Genomic DNA, 23,826 nt, shown 5'->3' with positions numbered 1-23,826 from the left:
GGCACTTTTTTTCGAGTCTTTTCATTAGTTTTGTTTTTTTTGTAAATTAATCAATAAATACCGTACCGTGCCATTCATACTGAGGTATTACCGTACCGTGAAATTCTGATAACGTTACATCCCTAATATTAATATGTGTACATTTTCTTAAATCAAAAATGTAACGTGGAAAAAAAATTATATAATAAAAATATAATTATTAAGTTTAATTATTATATGTACTGTATGTTTTATTATAATTAAACGTTTAAATTAAACAAAGCTAAAAAAAAAATGATACGTCAAAAATAAGAAAACCTTTTTTACCCAGAAGGCCATAGCTGTGAATTCGCTTCTGTTTGGCCAGCCCGCCAATACAGGTATATGCCTGCTAATACAATGGATCGGTTTCTGAGACCCCCCCGATTCAAAGCCTTCAAGTTCAGGGCTTAAACCCAAAAGACGACGATATGATGATCAGTATTTGAGTTTAGGATTTACGTGGACAGGACCAGCTGATGAACCACGACCTTTATGTGTGGTTTGTCAAGATATTTTGGCTATTGACAGCATGAGACCCGCTAAACTTCGACTGTTGGGACTGGGATGGACAGTTCTTGGATCTGTGTTTGTGTGTGTGCGTGTGCGCGTGCGTGTTTGGGAGGAGGGGGGCGCCAATGGATAAGTTGTGTCAAAAGGGAGGCCCACTGTCTTAGACTTTGAATGTACAGTGAATCCGTGGTGAGGTAAGCGATGTTATAAACTTATATTACTTCCGATCCATTTGAAGAAGTACCCGACTTGTTTACCTTGCGTCCTCGGGAGTTCGTTCTTTTAAGGTTGAACTTTTCAATTCTGAACTTCCAAGGACGCAAGTCCGAACTTTGCGTACGTGATATTGAGAAACGGCCCTGATCCTAGAATTTAACAGAAAACAAACAGGAAGTGCATTTTTGGATTTCAATTAAAGATTACAAGAGCAAATTATAGTTGTTTTCTTAATGACATGCACAGATGAATCATTCATTCATTCATTTTCTTGTCGGCTTAGTCCCTTTATTAATCTGGGGTCGCCACAGCGGAATGAACCACCATCTTATCCAGCATATGTTTTTACACAGTGGATGCTCTTCCAGCTGCAACCCATGTCTGGGAAACATCCACTCACACATTAACACACACACTACGGACAATTTAGCCTACCCAATTCACCTGTACCGCATGTCTTTGGACTGTGGGGGAAACCGGAGCACCCAGAGGAAACCAACGCGAAGGCAGGGAGAACATGCAAACTCCACACAGAAACACCAACTAAGCTGAGGTTCGAACCAGCGACCCAGCGACCTTCTTGCTGTGAGGCAACAGCACTATGTACTGCGCCACTGCCTCGCCACAGATGAATCATTCACCACAAAACTAACAGTGTGAGCTAACAAAATCATATGTTAGTTTAGATTTTATGTGGACTGAAAGTGTGAAAAAATAAAAATAAATGAATAACCTGGTGACAGAGTGACGGTCACTGGGACGGGGATGGAGAGGCTGATAGGTGGTGGTGATCCTGGCGCCATTTTGGCTCCAAGCTGTCCGACACGTTCCTCCAGCGCCTGATTTCTCTGCAGCGTCTCTACATAGCTGAGCTGCAGCTGCGCCTGATATTTCAGCACGCGCTCCTTCTCGTCCTGCCAGGTGTGTCTCTCCTGCGCAAAGGTGAGCGCCTGCCTCTCTCTCTGCTGTTTCTCCAGGTGTAGCTCGCCCTGCAGCCGCTCCAGCTGACGCCGCAGCTCTCCCGCCTCCTGCCGCTGCGCTTTGGCTTCGTCACTCTGCAAGCTGAGGAAGGTTTCGACCGTGGAGCCGAGCACAGATAAGGGTTCGGGGGTTCTAGGCGAGTGTAGTCCGGCCCACGGTAAACTGCTGCTGCCGCTGATGGAGCTCAGAACCGCGGTGTGATCGCTTCTGCAGCTCAGCTCATTCAGAGCCCGTTTCAGACCCACAACCTCAGACTCGAACACCACCAGCTTATCACGCAACATCGACACCTGCGGACGCACAAATGTAGATTACAGAGAGATAACTATGGTCTATATGCACAGCTAGTGTTTTTCAGCCAACGATACGCTTCTTGTGAAGGGTTAATGTGACTGTTTTCAATAGTGATGTGCGAATTGATACTAAAATATCGATATCTCCGGTGCTGCGCGTCTGACGCCTTTAAATGCCACCACGCGTTCACTGCGGGTCAGGATTGTCTTCTGAGGCGCAAGTCATTTATTAAATAAAGAAAAGATTCACGCAGCTTCTCATTCCACAGCAAATTCCGTTTTTACTGTTGCTATTTGGCACCAGTTAATCAGGAAGTGACGATTTTGTTTGCTTTGACTTGTTGGATTGAAACGCTGCTTTATTCGCACGTCTTTTATGCGATTATACAGTTTTGCACATAGTTAATTCGCATTTTTGGATGGAAACATAGCTACAGACAGTCCTATATAAGCTTAACTAATGCACACAGTCTGAGCCGAAAGGAGTCATGATTAGTCCACCTATCAAATCCTCTGGCTTTTGAGTCGTTCGTTCATCACGTGACAGCATGTAAAGAGACATGACTCAAACCGAGGACTTGAGAGATGAACGGATCAAAATTTTCTCTGGCTCTGACTGCGTATGATTGGCTTCTGTCTTTCATGTGATGAATAAATGACTCAAACCCGATAATAGACTTGAAAAAGGAACTAATCTTCAGCTCCACCTGCACAAATGTGTGAGTGCGCGAATGATAGAGAGGACTCATCGTTCTCGAGTCGTACAAAAGATTAGTTTAAAATGAACGACTCGTTCAAGAACATCCTGTCAGATTATTTTGCTTGTTTTAAGAAAAACAAACTTAATTTCGACTCATTATTTCAGCAAACAAGACAATATTTTTGGCTTGTCTAGAAAATGCTTCTTGATTTAAGAGCTTTTAGATATTTGGACGAGAAACAACAGTAAAATCTAAATAAATTTAAGTGTGTGTGTGTGTGTGTGTTTCCACCTCCGCCAGTGTTCTCTTCAGCTCTCCTTCGCATCTCTCCAGCTCTCGGCTCTTGCTGTTGTACGAGTCCTTTAGGCCGATCATGGTGTCCTCGCGCTCCTTCAGCTGGGCGTTCAGATCCTTCATTTGACCCCTGAGAGCCACCGTCTCTCCGGCCCGCTGCGTCACCTCATTCTGGCTCTCGCGGAGCTGCTGCTTAAGTAGAGAGATCTCACCTGCTTTCTGACACAGCTGAACAGAGCACAACAACACACAGTCAGGGCTCAGCTGTAGTCAATTACACAAAATATATGAAATTCATATTAATTTCATACATACATACCATAGATATATACATTAGATGTCGCCTGGCCTATTGTTGTCTATTGGACGGAATGCGTCAATAGCGCCGCCATCTTGCTACAGGGTAGCGCTCCTTTGAAATGAATGCGGGACCAAGGTACAGTGGAGGACTGTGGCCATCCAAAGCCAGAGATATACACATATACACATATATCTATGATCGGGAGTTTTCCTGGATGTTAGTGTGTAATTTTATTTTTCTAATTACGAGAATTATGATTTGACATCACTTTTCTACATTGGATCAGTGATCGCACGGGCATTACTGACACACAGCTTGTGTTTGTGTGTACAGAAATGTACTATCCACCCTCCCTGTTAAATTTGATCTAATCATGTCCTGAAACACAGCTCCTCTCCTGCTTTCACTGCTCATACTGACGGAGAGAGCGATTCGCTTGTGAATGAATCTCTGTTATGATCGACTCTTACACTAACGTTAGCCGACAATAATACAAGTTTCTGGCAGCGCAGCATCTCGTTGTCATATTTCTTTTGCATTGTTTGCTGATTTTATTCAACAAAACTAGCATAAGCCGAGTGTTTAGTGCGAGTTGGAGCTGCTTTGCCGTATGGAGAATGCAGTAAGTGACTGTTATCATCAATAACGTTACCTGATTAGCACAAAAGCTCAGAACATACAAAAACAGAAAAAATTAATATTACCTATGAAATGTTCTGCCTTTGTGCTTTGTTTTCTTTGTTTGCTCATTACTACACCCGTAGACAGCGTTAAAGTCCCGCATCTTCACATAATAACACTGTCTTGACTAGTGCGGTTGAATGACATTTGTCCTGGGAGCACTGTACCAATGTGGCGGCGCTATTGACGCATGCTCAGGGTCCCTATGCGATATCTAGTGTATATATCTATGTATACATACTAACATTCATCCAATCATTCATGCATACATACATGCATACAATCAATCATTCATTGATGCATGCATTCAATCAATCAATCAATCAATCAATCAATCAATCAATCAATCAATCAATCAATCAATCAATCAATCAATCAATCAATCAATCAATCAATCATTCATACATGCATACAGTCAATCAATCAATCATTCATGCATACATACAATCAATCAATCAATCAATCAATCAATCAATCAATCAATCAATCATTCATACATGCATACAGTCAATCAATCAATCATTCATTCATACAATCAGTCAATCAATCATTCATTCATGCATGCATAGAATCAATCAATCAATCAATCAATCAATCAATCAATCAATCATTCATTCATACAATCAGTCAATCAATCATTCATTCATGCATGTATACAATCAATCAATCATTCATTCATACAATCAATCAATCAATCAATCATTAATTCATGCATGTATTCAATCAATCAATCAATCGTTCATTCATACAATCAGTCAATCAATCGTTCATTCATACAATCAGTCAATCAATCAATCATTCATGCATGCACGCAATCAATTAATCGCTCATTCATACAATCAGTCAATCAATCATTTATTCATGCATGCCTACAATCATTTATTCATTTGTTTATTCATGCATGCATATAATCAATCAATCAATCATTCATGCATGCATACAATCAATTTATTCGTTCATTCATTCATTCATGCATACAATCAATCATTCATCCATGCATGCATGCATAAACAATCAATCAATAATGCATGCATTCAATCAATCAATCAATCAATCAATCAATCAATCAATCATTCAATCATGCATTCATACAATCAATCAATGAATGTGTTTGGACTGTGGGGGAAACCAGAGCACCTGTAGGAAACCCACGCCAACACGGGGAGAACATGCAAACTCCACACAGAAATGCCAACTGACCCAGCCTAACCACTGAGTCACAGTGCTGCCCTAACTTAATATTGTAATGCATTACTTCTCTTACACTGGTTGTTATGTTAAATAATATGTAAATCTTAGGAGTCTTAAAGAAAATAGTAAAAATAAAACCTCTCACCTCCCACTTGGTCTCCTCCAGCCGGGGCAGTATGTCGGCCTGCTCCTTGCGGTAGTCCAGACACTTGCGCTCAAGTTCCTCTCTCTGGGCCAGCAGTGCGCTGATCTCCTCCTGCAGGCGGCCCTTGTCCTGCTGCAGGCGTGCGATGTGTGTCTGCAGGGCATGCTGCGTGCGCTGGGCCCGGTGTGTGACCTGCTGGAGCCGGCCGGCATAGTTCTGTCGTAGATCCTCCATCTCCCGCTCCCACACGCGCTGCTTCTCCTCAAACACCTGAGCGATGGCCGCCTCACTCTGGTCCAGATTACGCCGCATGTGGATCACCTGAGGAAAGCAGTTTAAGTCAGAATTTTTAGCCTCCCCAGTATATTTTTTGACCCAATTTAGATTTTTAACACATTTAAAGGCTTCACTAGGGTAATTAGGGTAAAGTTAGGGTAATAAGGCAAGTCATTGTATAACAGTGGTTTGTTCTGGAGACAATCCAACACTAATATTGCTGAAGAGGGCTAATAATATTGACCTTAAAATAGTTTAAAAACAAAACTGTTTTTAGGCCCGATTCACACGGGATGTCAACGTCAATTCTTTACAGTCACTTTGAATGGGTGACGTCAAGTGTTGCCGAACTGAGTAATGGATTCGTTGGCGCCACTTCAGTGGCGTTGCTCGCTGTAGAAGTTGGGAAATTCTCATCTTTTCAAGCACCAATCGAAGCGTCAAGACAATCAAATCACTTTATGCAAATGCCCCAGCTCAGACAGTAGCCAGTTGCGGTCTGATTTCATTGGCTGACGCTGCTCTGATGATTGCGTCAGCTCCAACTTCAGACACGTCCTCTGTCAAGCGTTGACGCTGATGCCCCGTGTGAATTGGGCATTATTCTAGCCGAAATAAAACACAAGAGTTTTCTCCAAAATAAAAAATATTATAGGAATTACTATGAACAATTTTTGCTCTGTTAAACACTGTTTGGGAATTGTTTGGGAATTAACACAGTACACACAGGTCCGTAAACAGTGGCATAGTGGACGGGCCCGCAGGGCATGCACCACGGGGAGGCCCCCCTGTGACCGTTATAACCACCCCCGCACGGTAAGTATGAACCGTACTTAGCAGTGAAAATGAAACCGAAAGCGTGCACATCATTTGAATAATCATATGGCATTATAGATCAATCAGTGGTGTAGCGCAGTGGTTTTCAAAGTGGGGGTCGGGACCCCCCGAGGGGTCGCGGGACAATGAAGGGGGGTCGTCTGGTGATTTCCAAAAATCTATTTATTTTTATTAAACAATAAGAATTACCATATTTTATCTAAAACGTTGTTTATAGTTACTATACAGTCACTATAGTAGCTTATAGTTACTAGTTCTGTTGGATTGCGACCCCTGGGGTAATTATATTATAGGTGCAGTAGCGTCAGATGCAGCAGATTGATTTTAGAACACCAGGTTAAACTTTCTGGCACATTTTACAGCACCGACATACAATAAAAAAAATCCAATGAAGAATAGACTTGGGACTATTGGTGTGTGTGTGCGCCATTGCATGCAAGGTTTCTGTATTTATAGCCACCTTAGAGGATATTGAGGGTCGCGAGTCACTAACATTGTCATTTTGAGGGTCTCGGGCTGAAAAGTTTGGGAAGCCCTGGCGTAGCGGACGGGCCCACACTGAGCCCACATATATACTGTGTGTATATATATATATATATATATATATATATATATATATATATATATATATATGCATTTCACTTTCATTTCAATATTCGTTTTTGAATTGAAAAAACGAAAATCTGATGACCAGAAGATACACTGACCCCAGCAACCATCCTGTCTACTGTCCCGAGCATCTCGCATGGTGGCCCCGGGCAGTCCTTATTGTTAAGCCCTGCCCCTTAAGCAATATTTAGTTTGGAAAGTCTACAGAACAAACCACTATTATGCGATGACTTGCCTAATTACCCTAACTTGCCTAATTAATTGCATTAACTGAGTGAAGCCTTTAAATGTCACTTTAAGCTGAATACTAATATCTTGAAGAATATCTAGTCTAATATTATTTACTGTCATCATGACAAAGATAAAGTAAATCAGGGCTGATAATTCTGATTTCAGCTGTATGTGTTTGCTGACCTCCTGCTCCTTCTCCCACAGCCGGTCCTCCAAGTCCTGGATGATGTCGTCGGTGGAGGGCGAGGGCTGGACGGTTGCGCTGGGCTCCGTCAGATGGCAGAGTCTGTGATACGATAAGCAGCTCTTCCCGGAGGACGACTGCCCGCTGTCAGACACGCTCAGCCCGTTCTGATATTTGGGTTTCTCCCCTTTCTCCAGCGGGGCAGCAGCAGAGCTTAGTCTGTTGATGTGACTGGTGGAGGCACTGAGGGGCCCGAGGGCCTGAGCGGGGCCGTAGCTCAAACTGGGACCTGCATACGTGGGCAGGCTGGTTAGAGAGTTGCGTCCGGAGTCAGACATGCCGCCCTGGCCATCGTTTCCCCCTGAAGGGTCTCGCTCAGGACTGTCCTGCTCACAGAGAGACTGCGGGGCGTCCGAGCCTCCACCCGATCCAGCAGAGCGACCGCCACCGCTTCCAGACTGACCAACCAGATTCTGCATGGAGTGAAAACTCTTGGGCACCACGGGTTTAAAGGCGGACGGTCGAACCAGAGCAGAGGTGTTCTATATGGGGGAAAAAGAAAAATGGTTTAAAGAAGACCACTTAATATGGAAAAATAATTCATTCACAAAAACTACTTTTAATGCATCTTTTGGTAACATAGAGACAGCGACTTAAAACATTAAAAACGTTCAGAACATACTGTGATGCCTTTATCCAAAGCGACTTACAAATGAGGACAACTATTACACAACTATAAGAGCATAAATGAATAAGTGCTGTAGGCAAGTTTCAGCTGTGTAAAATGTAAGAAGCAAAACATTAGTCATTTTCATTTTTTTTGTAATACAGTTAGCGGTGAAGCCAAAGAGGCAATTGCAGATGAGGAAGGAAAGTGGAGACTAAATAATTGAGTTTTTAGTGGTGTCTTGAAGACAGCGAGTGACTCTGACGGCAGAGTAGTTAGTGACTCTGATGCAGTTAGGGAGTTCATTCCACCAACTGGGCAGATTGAACGCGAGAGTTCGGGAAAGTGATTTCTTCCCTCTTTGGGATGGAACCACGAGGCGACGTTCATTCACAGAACGCAAGTTTCTGGAGGGCGCATACATCTGCAGAAGTGAGAGCAGATAAGAAGGAGCAAAGCCAGAAGTCGCTTTGTAAGCAAACATCAGAGCTTTGAATTTGATGCGAGCAGCAACTGGCAGCCAGTGCAAACGGATGAGCAGTGGAGTGACATGTGCTCTTTTAGGTTCATTAAAGACCACTCGTGCTGCTGCGTTGAATGTGAAATGTTAAATTACTTTGGATAATTACCTGATAAGACTGAAAAAAATGATTAAAATCCAAAAATAGCAACAGGAAACATAGAAACAAGTTTTGACCACTTCATATAGGCTAATTTTGTTGGAAAAAATTTTTTATAACAAATTTCATTGGGTATAATTTATATCTTTATTTTGATGTATGTTTTGTTGGTCAGTTATCTACTAAATAAACAGTGAAGTGAGGTGCAAATAATACATTTGGCCTTAAGAGAGATATGAATTAAATTCAACTAGGCCTATTATAACATAAAATATTGTATTTCTGACAATTTACTTTATAATTTGAGTTATGAATTACAGTATTGCAGTACTACTTTGTATTATAATGCTTCAGTTAGTTTAGTATTGTAAAGGCCTGTGCACACCGGGACACTTTTTGCTCACGTTTGTTGTTGGCGTTTAACGCCTCTTGACTAAATGAAGGGCGCCAATGTGATTGTACCCACAAACGCGCAAAACGCCAGGCGTAAAAGCGTCATTTTTAAGGAAACGCCTCATGCTCATTTTTTTTTTTTGATGCTCCGCGTCCAAACGTTCTCCACCAATCAGATTGGCACTTTTGTTCATGTGCACGGAGCTGCCGAAGTTACAGTGAACAACACTTGGAGGCGCTCAAGCGCAAAACTGTCAATGCGAATGCTCATTGAAAAAGATGCCCAGAGGCGAACGAATCCAGAAAAACATCTCGTAAAATGCTGACGATAAACGCAAACGAAAGGCGTCCCGGTGTGTAAAAACCTTAAGATTTATTAATGGTATGGCGACAACCCTAGTTTACACTAGCTAAATGTACCAAACTCTGACGTGAAACGAACCCGGGTGTGGACCAAACATGCTCGTTTGAAAGCACCCTTAAGGCCCGTGCACACAGACATTTTTTGCTCGCGTTTTCCATTGCCGTTAACACCTCGTGACTAAATAAAGAACGCCAATGTGATCGTGCACACCAACGCCCAAAATGGCAGACGTAAAAGCTTTATTTTTTTAAGAAATGCCTCAAGCTTGTTTTTTTGTTTTGACGTGCCGCGTCAATGCCTTCTCCACCAATCAGTTTGGCACTTTTGTTCACGTCCACGGAGCTGCTGAAGTTACAGTAAACAGCACTTGGAGGCGCTCAAGCGCAAAACTGTATTATAGAAGATGCCCAGAGGCGATAGGAATGTAGAGCTGCTTATTGCGCTGGTCAACAATAATCATGTATTCATCGCTACAGCTGGAGCTGCTACTGGAACCATCCATGCTTGTTTGAGTCACCAGTAACTTTAACAACAAGCGTGTGAACTTCCTCTCTTCCTCTTCTTCTGTGTTATAGGTGGGGTGTCAGAAGCTTAAAGTTGTGTAGTGCCATCTAACGTCAAGGAGTGATTTTACATACTCTTCTGCTCGACGCCAGTGAAAATCGTTTGGGCTGACGATAAACGCAAACGAAAAGCGTCCCGGTGTGTACGAGCCTTAGGATTTATTAATGGTATAGCGACAACCCTAGTTCACACTAGCTAAACGTATCGAACTCTGACGTCAAATGAACCCGGGTGTGGACCAAACGTGCTAGTTTGAAAGCACCCTTACTTAGATTTCTTTAATCTTGTTTCTAGTCCAAATATCTAACAATTCTTAAATCAAGAAGCATTTTCTGGACAAGCACATAAACTGTCATAAAATAGAGTTATTTATTTATTCATTCATTCATTTTCTTGTTGGCTTAGTCCCTTTATTAATCAGGGGTCGCCACATCGGAATGAACCACCAACTTAGCCAGCATATGTTTTACGCTGCGGATGCCCTTGCAGCTGCAACCCATCTCTAGAAAACATCCATACACACTCATTCACACTCATACACTATGGACAATTTAGCTTACCCAATTCACCTGTACCACGTCTTTGGACTGTGGGGAAACCAGAGCACCCGGAGGAAACCCAACGCTAACGGAGGAGAACATGCAAACTCCACACAGAAACGCCAACTGACCCAGCCGAGGCTCGAACTAGCAACCTTCTTGCTGTGAGGCGACAGCACTACCTACTGCGCCACTGCGTCACCCCAAAATAGAGTTAATTATGGTTTACCATTAGAGGCTAGTTATATTTACATACTGCGGCCACACAACACCTTCTGAAAAGTGATTTTTGCATAATAGGTTAGGGCAACCAGTTTTTCCCATCTTTAAAATAATTCTAAAGATGGCGCTCTAGGCTAGTATTTTAACAGTAGATGGCGCTCTAGGCTAAGATTTTAAGAGTAGATGGCGCTCTAGGATTTTAACAGTAGATGGCGCTCTAGGCTAGTATTGTAACAGTAGATGGCGCTCTAGGATTTTAACAGTAGATGGTGCTCTAGGCTAGTATTTTAACAGTAGATGGCGCTTTAGGCTAGATTTTAACAGTAGATGGCGCTCTAGGATTTTAACAGTAGATGACGCTCTAGGCTAGTATTTTAACAGTAGATGGCGCTCTAGGCTAGTATTTTAACAGTAGATGGCGCTCTAGGCTAGTATTTCAACAGTAGATGGCGCTCTAGGCTAGTATTTTAACAGTAGATGGCACTCTAGGCTAGTATTTTAACAGTAGATGGTGCTTTAGGCTAGTTTTTAACAGTAGATGGCGCTCTAGGCTAGTATTTTAACAGTAGATGACTCTACGCTAGTATTTTAACAGTAGATGGTGCTCTAGGCTACTATTTTAACAGTAGATGGTGCTTTAGGCTAGTTTTTAACAGTAGATGGTGCTCTAGGCTAGTATTTTAACAGTAGATAACTCTCTACGCTAGTATTTTAACAGTAGATGGCGCTCTAGGCTACTATTAAAAGTGATTTTTGCATAATAGGTTAGGGCAACCAGTTTTTCCCATCTTTAAAATAATTCTAAAGATGGCGCTCTAGGCTAGTATTTTAACAGTAGATGGCGCTCTAGGATTTTAACAGTAGATGGCGCTCTAGGCTAGTATTTTAACAGTAGATGGCGCTCTAGGCTAGTATTTTAACAGTAGATGGCGCTCTAGTATTTTAACAGTAGATGGCGCTCTAGGCTAGTATTTTAACAGTAGATGGCGCTTTAGGCTAGATTTTAACAGTAGATGGCGCTCTAGGATTTTAACAGTAGATGGCGCTCTAGGCTAGTATTTTAACAGTAGATGGCGCTCTAGGCTAGTATTTTAACAGTAGATGGCGCTCTAGGCTAGTTTTTCAACAGTAGATGGCGCTCTAGGCTTGTATTTTAACAGTAGATGGCGCTCTAGGCTAGTATTTTAACAGTAGATGGCACTCTAGGCTAGTATTTTAACAGTAGATGGTGCTTTAGGCTAGTTTTTAACAGTAGATGGCGCTCTAGGCTAGTATTTTAACAGTAGATGACTCTACGCTAGTATTTTAACAGTAGATGGTGCTCTAGGCTACTATTTTAACAGTAGATGGTGCTTTAGGCTAGTTTTTAACAGTAGATGGTGCTCTAGGCTAGTATTTTAACAGTAGATAACTCTCTACGCTAGTATTTTAACAGTAGATGGCGCTCTAGGCTACTATTTTTTACAGTAGATGGCGCTTTAGGCTAGTTTTTAACAGTAGAAGACTCTCTAGGCTAGTATTTTAACAGTAGATGGCGCTTTAGGATAGTATTTTAACAGTAGATGGAGCTCTAGGCTAGTATTCAACAAAAGATGGTGCTCTAGGCTAGTTTTTAACAATAGATGGTGCTCTAGGCTAGTATTTTAACAGTAGATAGCACTTTAGGCTAGTTTTTAAACAATAGATGGTGCTCTAGGCTAGTTTTTAACTATAGATGGTTCTCTAGGATAGTATTTTAACAGTAGCTTGTGCTCTAGGCTAGTATTTTAACAGTAGATAGCGCTCTAGGCTAGTATTTAACAATAGATGGTGCTCTAGGCTAGTTTTTAACAATAGATGGTGCTCTAGGCTAGTTTTTAACAGTAGATGGCGCTTTAGGCTAGTTTTTAACAATAGATGGCGCTCTAGGCTAATATTTTAACAGTAGATGGTGCTCTAGGCTGGTTTCTAAAAGCAGATGACGCTCTAGGTTTGTTTTTAACAATAGATGGCGCTCTATGCTAGTTTCTAAAATTAGATGGCGCTCTTGGCTTTTGCACCATGCCCTTTAGGCTTTGCACTTAGATCATTAACACAGAGCTGTGGATGTAAGAGAAGTACTGTACCTGCTCCAGTTTTCCAGAGACGGTGAGTATTTTGGGAGGTGTGCGACCGTCTCTTTTGCTGATGTTTCCATCTCTGCTTTTCAGCGGTGCTGCACCGTCATGGTTCTTCTCCGCTCCGTGACCCACAACATTACCGCAAGCATCCAGAGACACTCCTCTGCCGGATCTGTGCCCGTCCCGCCGGCCCGCTGCAGTTCCCTCCAGAGCGTCCAGGTTAGCAGGAACCCTCTCCATGTTGAGCTGTCCCCGCTCTAGGACTGGGCCACATGACAGAAATCTCATTATATACAGTGCTTATAGAAATACATTATACCCTGTGACAACCTGCTTTCAAAAGGATCAAATATTTAACAGGAGGGCTAATAATTGTGACTCTAGCTGTATGTTGTCGTGTTTTGCAGAGCGTTACCTCTGTCAGTGGTGGTGCTGCTGCCTCCTCTCTCGTCGCTGGAGCCCTCGGATGTGGACGGGTGCGGGTGGAGCCGCTCGGCGCTGCAGCTGCGGTCAGAGGGTCCACGGCGGGACAGCGGCGGGCCACGAGGGAGGGTGGTGCGTGTGCCCACGCTCTTCATGGCAAACTCCTGCTCACCGGCCACCCCGCTGCCCACACTGCCCATACTGGGGAACCAGAGCGTCACTCGCCCCCAGCAGCCGCCGCAGGGGCCATTACTGCAGACGCACCCACACACTCACACTGCAGGTAAGAGGACAACATGGTCACACTTTACAATTAGGTTTCGTTTAAGTGTATTTGAACAATACAGTATTTATTAGTTCAACTACCCCTTAGCCCCTCCCCTTACCTCACACTTTGTTTCAAGGGCCAAGGGGAAGGGGTAGAGGTTAAAAAATAGATTAGAGATTGGGCCATAGTAAGTGTATTTATGCATACATACTATAATCTGTGGGTGTTGTTTGTTTTAGGACATGTTCACTAACATTTATTTTAGGACATGTTCACTAACAGCCGCTTAACCCTTGTGTAATCATGCATTCTGCATTGCTGCTGGTTTTCCCATTGGAAATTTGCTTTAACTCTTTATATAGACCTGAAATCACACTGAAAGACCCTTTGAAGTTGCCGGTTTTGAGCACTTTTGGAATGACACATTAATATGGCGGCCTTAATTTCTTTTTCCCCTTCCAAGTGCCCTTCGTAGCGTGATTTATCCCGTTTGGAACGCATCAAGAGTCGGAAACATTTCCTACAGTGTGATTTAACTGCGACAAGCATCAAAGCAAGGGTGTGTCTCAACCAGCACCTTTGTTCACCAGTCAGTGAACCAATAAGGGCGTCAACGATATTAAGGGCTGTCTCAATTACAAAATTCTTCGCAACCTAAAAAGTCCCACAATGCATTGTGAAAATATATTTCGCTTTATATATCCTTAAAGAAAGTTTAAAAGAATCATGTGACCCAAATCATCAAACGTAACGACAAACAATTACCTATAAAGAATCCTTCATTTATGTTTAATATAACGAACAGAGCTAGATAGGTCAGGAACAATCTAGCAAACAGTTATAATGGTTTAGTGGTTGAAATATTGCTGGAGTGTGAAACTATCTAATTATTTATCTGTAAATAACTGTGGGTGTTGTTCAACCTGCTTAACCCTTGTGTATTGTTCAGATTGACTCTCCTTTGGTGATGTTGGGGCTGTTTTTGCTCCATTGACTTCCATTATAATCATATTTATTGATTGTAAAGCCATGACAGCAGATAATCCTGCATTCTGCATTGCTGCTGGTTGTTCCAGACAGGAAGAGGGACAATCTGTCATTTTTACTGTTGATCAATAATTGGCAGCATTAACCCTTTATATGGACCTAAAATCCTTCACACTGAAGGACCCCTTCAAAGTGGCCGGTTTTGAGTACATTTGGAATGACGCATCAATATAGTGGCCTAATTTCTTTTTCCCCTTCCAAGTGCCCTTCGTAGGGTGATTTATCCCTATTGGAATGCATCAAGAGTCTGAAAACTTCTGATTCTTTCAGTGTTATTTTACTGCGACAAGCATCAAAGCAAGGGTGTGTCTCAATCAGCAACCTTGTTCACTAGTTAGTGCACCAATGAGGGCATCAGCCATATTAAGTGCTGTCGCAATCGCAAAACTCTTCGCAACCTAAAAAGTCCCACTATATATCCTTAAAGGAAGTGCAAAAGAGTCATGTGACCCAAATCATCAAACATTACGACAAACATTTACCTATAAAGAATCCTTTATTTCTGTTTAACATGGATGAACTGAGCTAGATAGGTCAGGAACAATCTAGCAAACAGTTATAATGGTTTAGTGGTTAAAATGTTGCTGAAGTATGAAACTATCTAATTATTTATCTGTAAATAACTGTGGGTGTTGTTCAATAGTTTTAGGACATGTTCACCAACACCTGCTTAACCCTTGTGTATTGTTCAGATTGACTCTCCTTTGGTGATGTTGGGGCTGTTTTTGCCCCATTGACTTCCATTATAATCACATTTATTGATTGTAAAGCCGTGACAGCAGATAATCCTGCATTCTGCATTGCTGCTGGTTGTTCCAGACAGGAAGAGGGACAATCTGTCATTTTTACTGTTGATCAATAATTGGCGGCATTAACCCTTTATATGGACCTAAAATCCTTCACACTGAAAGACCCCTTCAAAGTGGCCGGTTTTGAGCACTTTTGGGATGACACATCAATATGGTGGCCTTACATTTTTTTCCCCTTCTAAGTGCCCTTTGTAGGGGGATTTATCCCATTTTAAATGCATCAAGAGTCAGAAGATTTAAGACTCTTTCCTACAGTGTGATTCAGCTGCGACTGGCATCAAAGCAAGGGTGCATCTCAACCAGCACCCTTGTTCACTAGTTAGTGCACCAATGAGGGCGTCAGCCATATTAAGTGCTGTCTCAATCGCAAAATTCTTCGCAACCTAAAAAGTCCCACAATGCACTGTGAAAATCAGGGCGCATCGATATACACTATATATTTAAAAAAGAAGTGCGAAAGAATCACCTGACCCAAATCATCAAACATTACGATAAACAAGAAACGTTTATCCTTTATTTCTGTTTAACATAACGAACAAAGCTAGATCAGCTAGGTCAGGAACAATCTAGCAAACAGTTATAATGGTTTAATGGTTGAAATGTTGCTGGAGTTTGAAACTATCTAAATATTTATCTGTAATGCACTTTTAAAAATGTATTAAAATTAATAAAGGTCAATTATTAGTTTCTAATTACTAATTATTGACATTATTAGTCAAATGAATATATGAACATGATCAGCTCTGCTGTTGTTTATAAACTGCACTTTTGATGAGGTACAATGAGAACGTTCTCGTCAAACTCAATAGTGTCCTGATGTGTAGTAAACAGAGCTCATCAGTGCCCTTGCTAGTGCATGAATAAGTGTGCACGACATAATGATGAACAACTTTAGGAGCTAGGGTGCTGATTGAGACGCAGCCGAATAGCCAATAGGAGTGCAGAATCTGATGATTTCAAACTAGCACAGGCAAATGTCAAAACTGATTAATTCTGGGTTTGTTATTGAGGCAAAAAATAAATAAAATCTGCTAGTGCACTGAAACGGTTGAGCCCTGAAAAGTGCCACAGTGCACCATGAGAATCAAGGGAATCATCAATACACACTATATGCACCCTTAACAGAAGTTCCTGACTCAAATTATCAAAACGTAACGACAAACGAAAGACCTTTTTATGAAAAGAATGTTATTTCATCATCATTCATTGATTTTCCCTCAGCTTAGTCTCTATTTCAGAGGTTGTCACAGCGGAATGAACTGCCAACTGTTCCTGCATTTTTTACACAGCGGATGCCCTTGCAGTTGCAACCCAGCACTGGGAAACACCCATACACACTCATTCACACACATACACTACGGCCAATGCAGTTGATCAATTCACCTATAGCGCATGTGTTTGGACTGTGGGGGAAACCGAAGCACCCGGAGGAAACCCACACCAACTCGGGGAGAACATGCAAACTCCACACAAAAATGCCAACTGACCCAGCCGGGAATCGAACCAGGGACCTTCTTGCTGTGAGGTGACAGTGCTAACCACTGAGCCACCGTGTCGCCCGCATTGATAAGTACAATAAAGAAAAAGATAGTGCTTTATTGTTTTTCGAGTCTAACAGTATCCAGGTGCAGTATTTAAAGGGCACCTAGGTTACCCCTTTTTTCAGATTTAATATCAGTGTTTTGTGTCTCCAGAATGTGTCTGTAAAGTTTCAGCTCAAAACACCCATCAGATTTTTCATTATACCTTACATTTACATTTACATTTAGTCATTTAGCAGACGCTTTTATCCAAAGCGACTTACAAATGAGGACAAGGAAGCAATTTACACAACTAAGAGCAACAATGAATAAGTACTAAAGGCAAGTTTCAGGTCTGTAAAGTCTAAGAAGGGAAGTATTAGTAGGTTTTTTTTTTTTTGTTTTTTTTTTTGTACAGTTAGTGTGATATTCAAAGAGGCAATTGCAGATTAGGAAGTGAAGTGGAGACTAAATAGTTGAGTTTTTAGTGGTTTCTTGAAAATAGCGAGTGACTCTGCAGTTCTGATGCAGTTAGGGAGTTCATCCCACCAACTGGGCAGATTGAGCGTGAGAGTTCGGGAAAGTGATTTCTTCCCTCTTTGGGATGGAACCACGAGGCGACGTTCATTCACAGAACGCAAGTTTCTGGAGGGCACATACATCTGCAGAAGTGAGAGCAGATAAGAAGGAGCAAAGCCAGAAGTCACTTTGTAAGCAAACATCAGAGCTTTGAATTTGATGCGAGCAGCAACTGGCAGCCAGTGCAAACGGATGAGCAGCGGAGTGACATGTGCTCGTTTAGGTTCATTGAAGACGACTCGTGCTGCTGCATTCTGGAGCAGTTGAAGAGGCTTGATAGAGTTAGCTGGAAGCCCGGCTAGTAGAGAGTTGCAATAGTCCAGTCTGGAGAGAACAAGAGCTTGAACAAGGAGTTGAGCTGCATGTTCAGATAAGAAGGGTCGGATCTTTCTGATGTTATAGAGTGCAAATCTGCACGATCGAGCAGTTCTAGAAATGTGGTCAGAGAACCCTTTTACCCTTTTTGTGGTCAGAGGCCCTTTTACTTAGGGCTGTGCAATTAATCGAAAATCTGATTTCGATTTTGGCTTCAAACGATTATGAAGAAGCATTAATCGAGATAAACGATTATTGCATCATATACCGACCCCTTTCCAGCTGTACACTGTTGTTGCTCTTAAAAGCGCGAATGACGGCACGCACACAAAGTCAGAAGCATGCAGCCGGTCAGCATTCGGTCCCATTCGCTCACTGAGACAAGCAGAGGAGCGCAGACATCTAAAGTCATCTAAACATAAGCGCTTTAATGGTCAAATAGGTGTCAAAACGCGGTGTTTAGCGATTATTCCTATTAACCCTCATTTGTGTAATAAACAAATGAGTTGAGGATCAAAAGACACGTGAAAGAGAAACCATTAAAGAGACAGCGCGCGATGTTCCTGCTGCCGCCTGTTTTTATCATTAATCAAACAAAAGGAGAGAATCCCTCTCTGCTCTAGACTGAAGGATTTTTGTAGCTAGAGTTTTTTTCTTACACTGAAGATGCTTAAAGCACAGTTTTTTCCATATTTTTATTCTATTGTATTTATTTCTCTTTCCTTTGCAGGGTGGAAAATAACCGTGCATATAGACCTTTTTCATGGCTGCTGCATGGATGGCGCCATAGCGACCAGCGTCTTCCGGTAGAATGCTAAAAACTTCCGTTTACAGCGTGTACAACTGGTAATTTGCACTCCGAAAATGGGTTTCAATGACGTTTTTAATGGATAACATTAAAACAGTGTTTTTGTGACACAACTTTGAAAATGTGTCTGTTAAAGCCGTTATAATCTGTCACGTGTGGTTCAAGCGCGTCAGAAATACGAGAAAAACGTTCTCCTAGTTCACGTGTCTGCCGTCAGAAATACAGTGTGTGTGTGCGTTCCCGGCCTGTCAGCTGTTAGCTCAGCGGCTCTTTAACACACACACACACACACACACACACACACACACACACACACACACACACACACACACACACAGAGAGAGAACAAACCAGAGTACTGCATGAAACTTAACAGGTATGAAAGTCGTGCAATTTACAAAAATGAGCAATAAAAGTCTGTTATTGATCCTCTGCTGCTGATTTGCTGTTCATTCTGATCGCGAGCCGTTTGTGTTTTATTTGGTGTGTTGTTTTCACCACGGTTTGTGTTTTTCTGTCATTTTGAAATGACACTAGCCGATATTCTCACTTTGTCACAGTTATTAAATCAGTGTGTCAGTGGCACAGTACAGGCTACGTGTGTGTGTCAAACATTTTGCTGAATGACATGTGTTTGGGCTGGTTATATATTTGAAATAAAGAGAAAATGTTGACTTTAGCGATGACGAGGCTTCATTTAAACTGCAGAAGATGCCGTCTGACAACGAGGGGAAAACGCCTCACAGCAGCTGTTTTCCATCCTATTAGATCACATTTCTGTAAATGATCAGTCCAGGAGATGCTGCTGATGGACAACAGTATTAGCTCAAAGAGGATTAAAGCAGGTAAAATAGATTAAAACTATCCTTTCAAAGCTGTCCAAATCTGACTGTTTACACACATCAGCTGCCGACCGGAAGTTCTTCGCATTCTCCTTGCGCATACACGGAAAGCATCATGGGTAATTTTGCGTTCCAAGAAAAAGGTCTATACAGTTGAAGTCAGAATTAGTAGCCCTCCTGAATATTAGCGACCCTTTTCCTCCCAAATTTCTGTTTAATGGAAAGAAGATTTTTTTACACTTATTTCTGAACATAATAGTTTTGACAGAACTTAAATTACTGATTTCTTTTATCTTTACTATGATGTCAGTACATAATATTTTATTAGATATTTTTCAAAATACAAGCATTTAGATTAAAGTGACATTCAAAGGCTTAATTAGGGTAATTAGGCAAGTCATTGTATAACAGTAGTTTCTTCTACAGACAATCAAAAATATATTGCTTAAGGGAGCTAATAATATTGACTTAAAATAGGGTTTCAAAATATTTAAACCTGCTTTTATTCTAGCTAAAATAAAACAAGTAAGCCTAGAATACAAAAATAATATAGGAAATACTGTTAAAATTTCTTGCTCTGTTAAACATAATTTGGGAAATATTTATTAAAAAAAAAAATTCTCAGGAGCGCTAATAATTTTGACAGTAATCTTTTTGAATAATCGTGATTACAAGTATGACTAAAATAATCGTGATTATGATTTTTCCCAAAATCAAGCAGCCCTACTTTTACTAGATCCTGTTTTATAAATTTTTCCACCAGAGGGCTGTTTTGTCCTACTGCGCCTTTAAAGGGCCTTGAAACCCCCTCGTTTCAGCAGGGTGTTTTCACACCTCTACTTTGGGAAAAAGTCAGAAAAGTGGGCGTGTCCAGCTCTGTTAAGGGGGGAGTGTAGGAGGAAGAAAAGTGGGATGGTTTGCGAGTGTCTATTTGGGCGCGCTGAGTTTCAGAGTCAGTCAAAACACACACACACACAGGGGAGAAAGTGAATGTGTTTACATGGACATCTGTAGTCGAATTATTTGCCAAATTATTACATGGTGGACTTTAACTGCAGTTTGGCTCTTTCATTCAGGGAATTTATTCATGTCCCTCGTGACAAATGAGATATTTGATTCGAGGAGCTGCTCTAAGCGTGTATTTTTCATGCAATGTTTGATACCGCACGGCGAATGAGAGAAAAAAAACTCTGCATTTCCCGGAAACTTAGATGCACACGGCAGGTAGTGTCAGAAAGCCGTGTGTGTTATTCCGGTCACTAAATGCGGTGAAACTACACAAGGTTAAAGTTTGGGTGTGGTGCTAACATGTTTACACTCGGTGCAATAGTTAACTTAGTTCGATACGAACAAACTGAATAAACAAAGAGCGCTGATCGCTCACTTACCAAATCTGTAGAGACAGGACAATCACCAGTAACTAGAGCCGCGTCTTTATTAAGAGGAGACGAGCAGCGAATCCGGATCTCAGCGTTTGCAGATGAGAACAGCTCTCAGGTAAACAATAATCCTCCTTAGACACGTAAGTTATTGTTGTCGAGCGTCGCGTACACTGTTAATCCACACGTGACTCCAGCTGCGCTCTCACAGAGAGAAAATGAAAACAAAACTTCACTGCAGCAAACTATAAAAGCAACACTTCACGCTTGTTTTGCCAACACAACGTGGCGTCTCTGCCGTCTAAACACTGTGACAGTAATGAATATTAATGAAGTTGCACAATAGAGCGCGCTGATTGGTTTGAACCAAGCTTTACTCATGCATTAATGCAGCACACTGTAAGACGTAATAAGACACACTCTGTCACAGACGTCCAGTCTGCACGCTGGAATACACGCTATTATGTCATGACCGTGACGCAGCTTCAAAAATTTGTTTCAAACCGGAAGTACGAATTTGCTTGAAATAACGCAAAAACAACCAATTTACATTTTTTTTAGTGAAATATAGGTGTCCTAATAGTGTTTATAGCAGTGTGGGACACATATACCACTGTCAACTGCTCAACACATGTGTTTTGGTGTTTCATGACCCTTTAAGGCGAGTCCTCCCCGCCTACCTTTTCTAGGTGCCTGTCTGCGTGCCTTAATCTCTGCGTCAGACAACAGACAGACTTAAAGGAAGCAGGTCTCATGCAGCGTTTATGAGAAATACTACAGTAAGAACCTTACCAATGAGTATTTGTTGTGCAGTTGCATTGATGAGTCGCACACAATATCGTTACAAAGTTCACGCGCACACACACACACAGATACACACGCGCACACACACACACAGACAGACAGAGTGCGCTTAGCTTTGCACTGTTTTTGCATGCATGTGACAGGATGCGTGCAACATGTGATGTACAGCTTAATCTCCACTGCTGTATGGATATCTGTTATATTTATATACAAAATAAACCTGATTTATTGTCCACAAACCGGGATTGAAGCGTCTTCCTTTATAATTATTCTGACACTATTTGACTAATTGTCCCAGCTAACTCTATCAAACCTCTTCAGCTGGTTCAGAAAGCAGCAGCACGAGTGGTCTTTAATGAATCTAAAAGAGCACATGTCACTCCGCTACTCATCCGTTTGCACTGGCTGCCAGTTGCTGCTCGCATCAAATTCAAAGCTCTGATGTTTGCTTACAAAGCGACTTCTGGCTTTGCTCCTTCTTATCTGCTCTCACTTCTGCAGATGTATGTGTCCTCCAGAAACTTGCGTTCTGTGAATGAACGTCGCCTCGTGGTTCCATCCCAAAGAGGGAAGAAATCACTTTCGCGAACGCTCACGCTCAATCTGCCCAGTTGGTGGAATGAACTCCCTAACTGCATCAGAACGGCAGAGCCACTCGCTGTCTTCAAGAAACCACTAAAAACTCAACTATTTAGTCTCCACTTCACTTCCTAATCTGCAATTGCCTCTCTGGCTCCCCCACTAACTACCACAAAATAAATAAATAAATAAAAAATAACTTAGACTTTACAGACCTGAAACTTGCCTATAGCACTTCTTCATTGTTGCTCTTATAGTTGTGTAATTTGCTTCCTTGTCCTCATTTGTAAGTCGCTTTGGATAAAAGCGTCTGCTAAATGACTAAATGTAAATGTAAGTAAAGCTGAAGTGAATGGCTGTACTTCATTACACACATGCACTGTTTTTAAAACATTTTAAACATGTGAAACTCACTCTTGATCCCATTTGATGATGATTGGTGATCCTAGCGAACTAAACTGAGCTTTTATTCCAGGTTGCTTTGTGCACGTCCTGTCTTGTTGACATGATTATACACGCGACTACCCGTACATGTTAATGCAACAGCTGTCAATCAATATTGGTGGGCGGGGGGACCGCACTCCTACGTCAAGTTGCGATCTGTCTGAAAACTGCTCCAATTGGCCCACCATTTATATGTTGTTAAATTGAAAAAAAAGCACTGTGTGTTTATATCAGCCCAATATGACAGTCTATACACTATATATACACATGTCTATCCAAACAGCTTGAAAAGTAGATTTTTCACCATAGGTACCCTTTAAAATAATACAAATAAAGTTGAGCTGTTATTAAAGTTTACAAACTGTACAATTTCCTGAATCTTTTAAAAGGCATTACACAGTCAAAGCACATGTGCATTAAACATTTGAATACAGACTCAACATTGCGATGTATCCATGCTGAAACCATATACTGTGCCGCTCCAGTATAAGCACAATAAATCACTCCTGTGCATTGAATTATCCGTAAATAATGCACAGCGGAGGTGTAACAGCCACTTCACCTCATCACAACCTCCGGTGAGATTTTTTCCACCATAATAATTCAGCAAACTGTGTTCAATTATTCCTTACATCAACGAGTTGCAGCACCAGGACTGGCCAACAGGGGCTTCACACACTGCTCCGGTGTTTGCCATTACCTCATCTGTTCTCTCACACACACATTTGCATTGGCAGCTTGTCTTGTTATGGGCCACGAGGTGAGTAAGTGTGGCTTTGTGTGCAGAAGCTGAAGATGCATGTGTGAGATCTGAGCAAGCTTTAAGAAACCTCCCTGAACACCTTCAGCAGAAGTTCTGATGCAGGTCTGAAGCTCAGCACTGAGAAGCAAGCAGATTAGCGGGATGCAGAGAGTGTGTGTGTGTTTGTGTGCTTATATGTTTATCTATGTGTATGCATGCATGTGTGTTTGTTTATGCATGCGTGTATGTGTATGCATGTGTTTGTGTGTGTGCATGCATGCACATGTGTGTGTGTTTATGCATGCGTGTATATGAATGCATGCATGCA

The 23,826-nt window shown here is 41.7% G+C and overlaps 1 protein-coding gene and 1 long non-coding RNA gene across 4 annotated transcripts in view; one reads left to right on the top strand and one right to left on the bottom strand.

Moving 5' to 3' along the window:
- The window catches only part of LOC141375562 (uncharacterized), a 49,987-nt gene extending 39,164 nt beyond the window's left edge, over positions 1–10,823 (top strand). The window contains exon 3 of one of the 2 annotated variants that reach the window (XR_012384016.1): positions 7,492–10,823. This is a non-coding gene — a long non-coding RNA (uncharacterized lncRNA). The remainder of the gene's footprint in view (positions 1–7,491) is intronic. The other variant, XR_012384015.1, reaches the window with a different exon arrangement.
- The window catches only part of lzts3b (leucine zipper, putative tumor suppressor family member 3b), a 29,323-nt gene that overhangs the window by 3,536 nt on the left and 1,961 nt on the right, over positions 1–23,826 (bottom strand). Inside the window, exons 1-7 of one of the 2 annotated variants that reach the window (XM_068223078.2) lie at positions 22,727–22,988; positions 13,355–13,639; positions 12,946–13,202; positions 7,471–8,013; positions 5,335–5,655; positions 3,014–3,244; positions 1,481–2,018 (exon numbers count right to left, since the gene is read on the bottom strand). In XM_068223078.2, coding sequence (XP_068079179.1) covers positions 1,481–2,018; positions 3,014–3,244; positions 5,335–5,655; positions 7,471–8,013; positions 12,946–13,202; positions 13,355–13,562 — 2,098 coding nt within the window. In that variant the 5' untranslated portion in view covers positions 13,563–13,639; positions 22,727–22,988. Of the gene's footprint in view, positions 1–1,480; positions 2,019–3,013; positions 3,245–5,334; positions 5,656–7,470; positions 8,014–12,945; positions 13,203–13,354; positions 13,640–22,726; positions 22,989–23,826 lie in introns of those variants that run through there. The other variant, XM_009303698.5, reaches the window with a different exon arrangement.

This window comes from Danio rerio, chromosome 8, assembly GCF_049306965.1.
Source record: "Danio rerio strain Tuebingen ecotype United States chromosome 8, GRCz12tu, whole genome shotgun sequence".
Lineage (NCBI taxonomy): Eukaryota > Metazoa > Chordata > Actinopteri > Cypriniformes > Danionidae > Danio > Danio rerio.
This window is presented reverse-complemented; position numbering and strand designations above follow the sequence as displayed.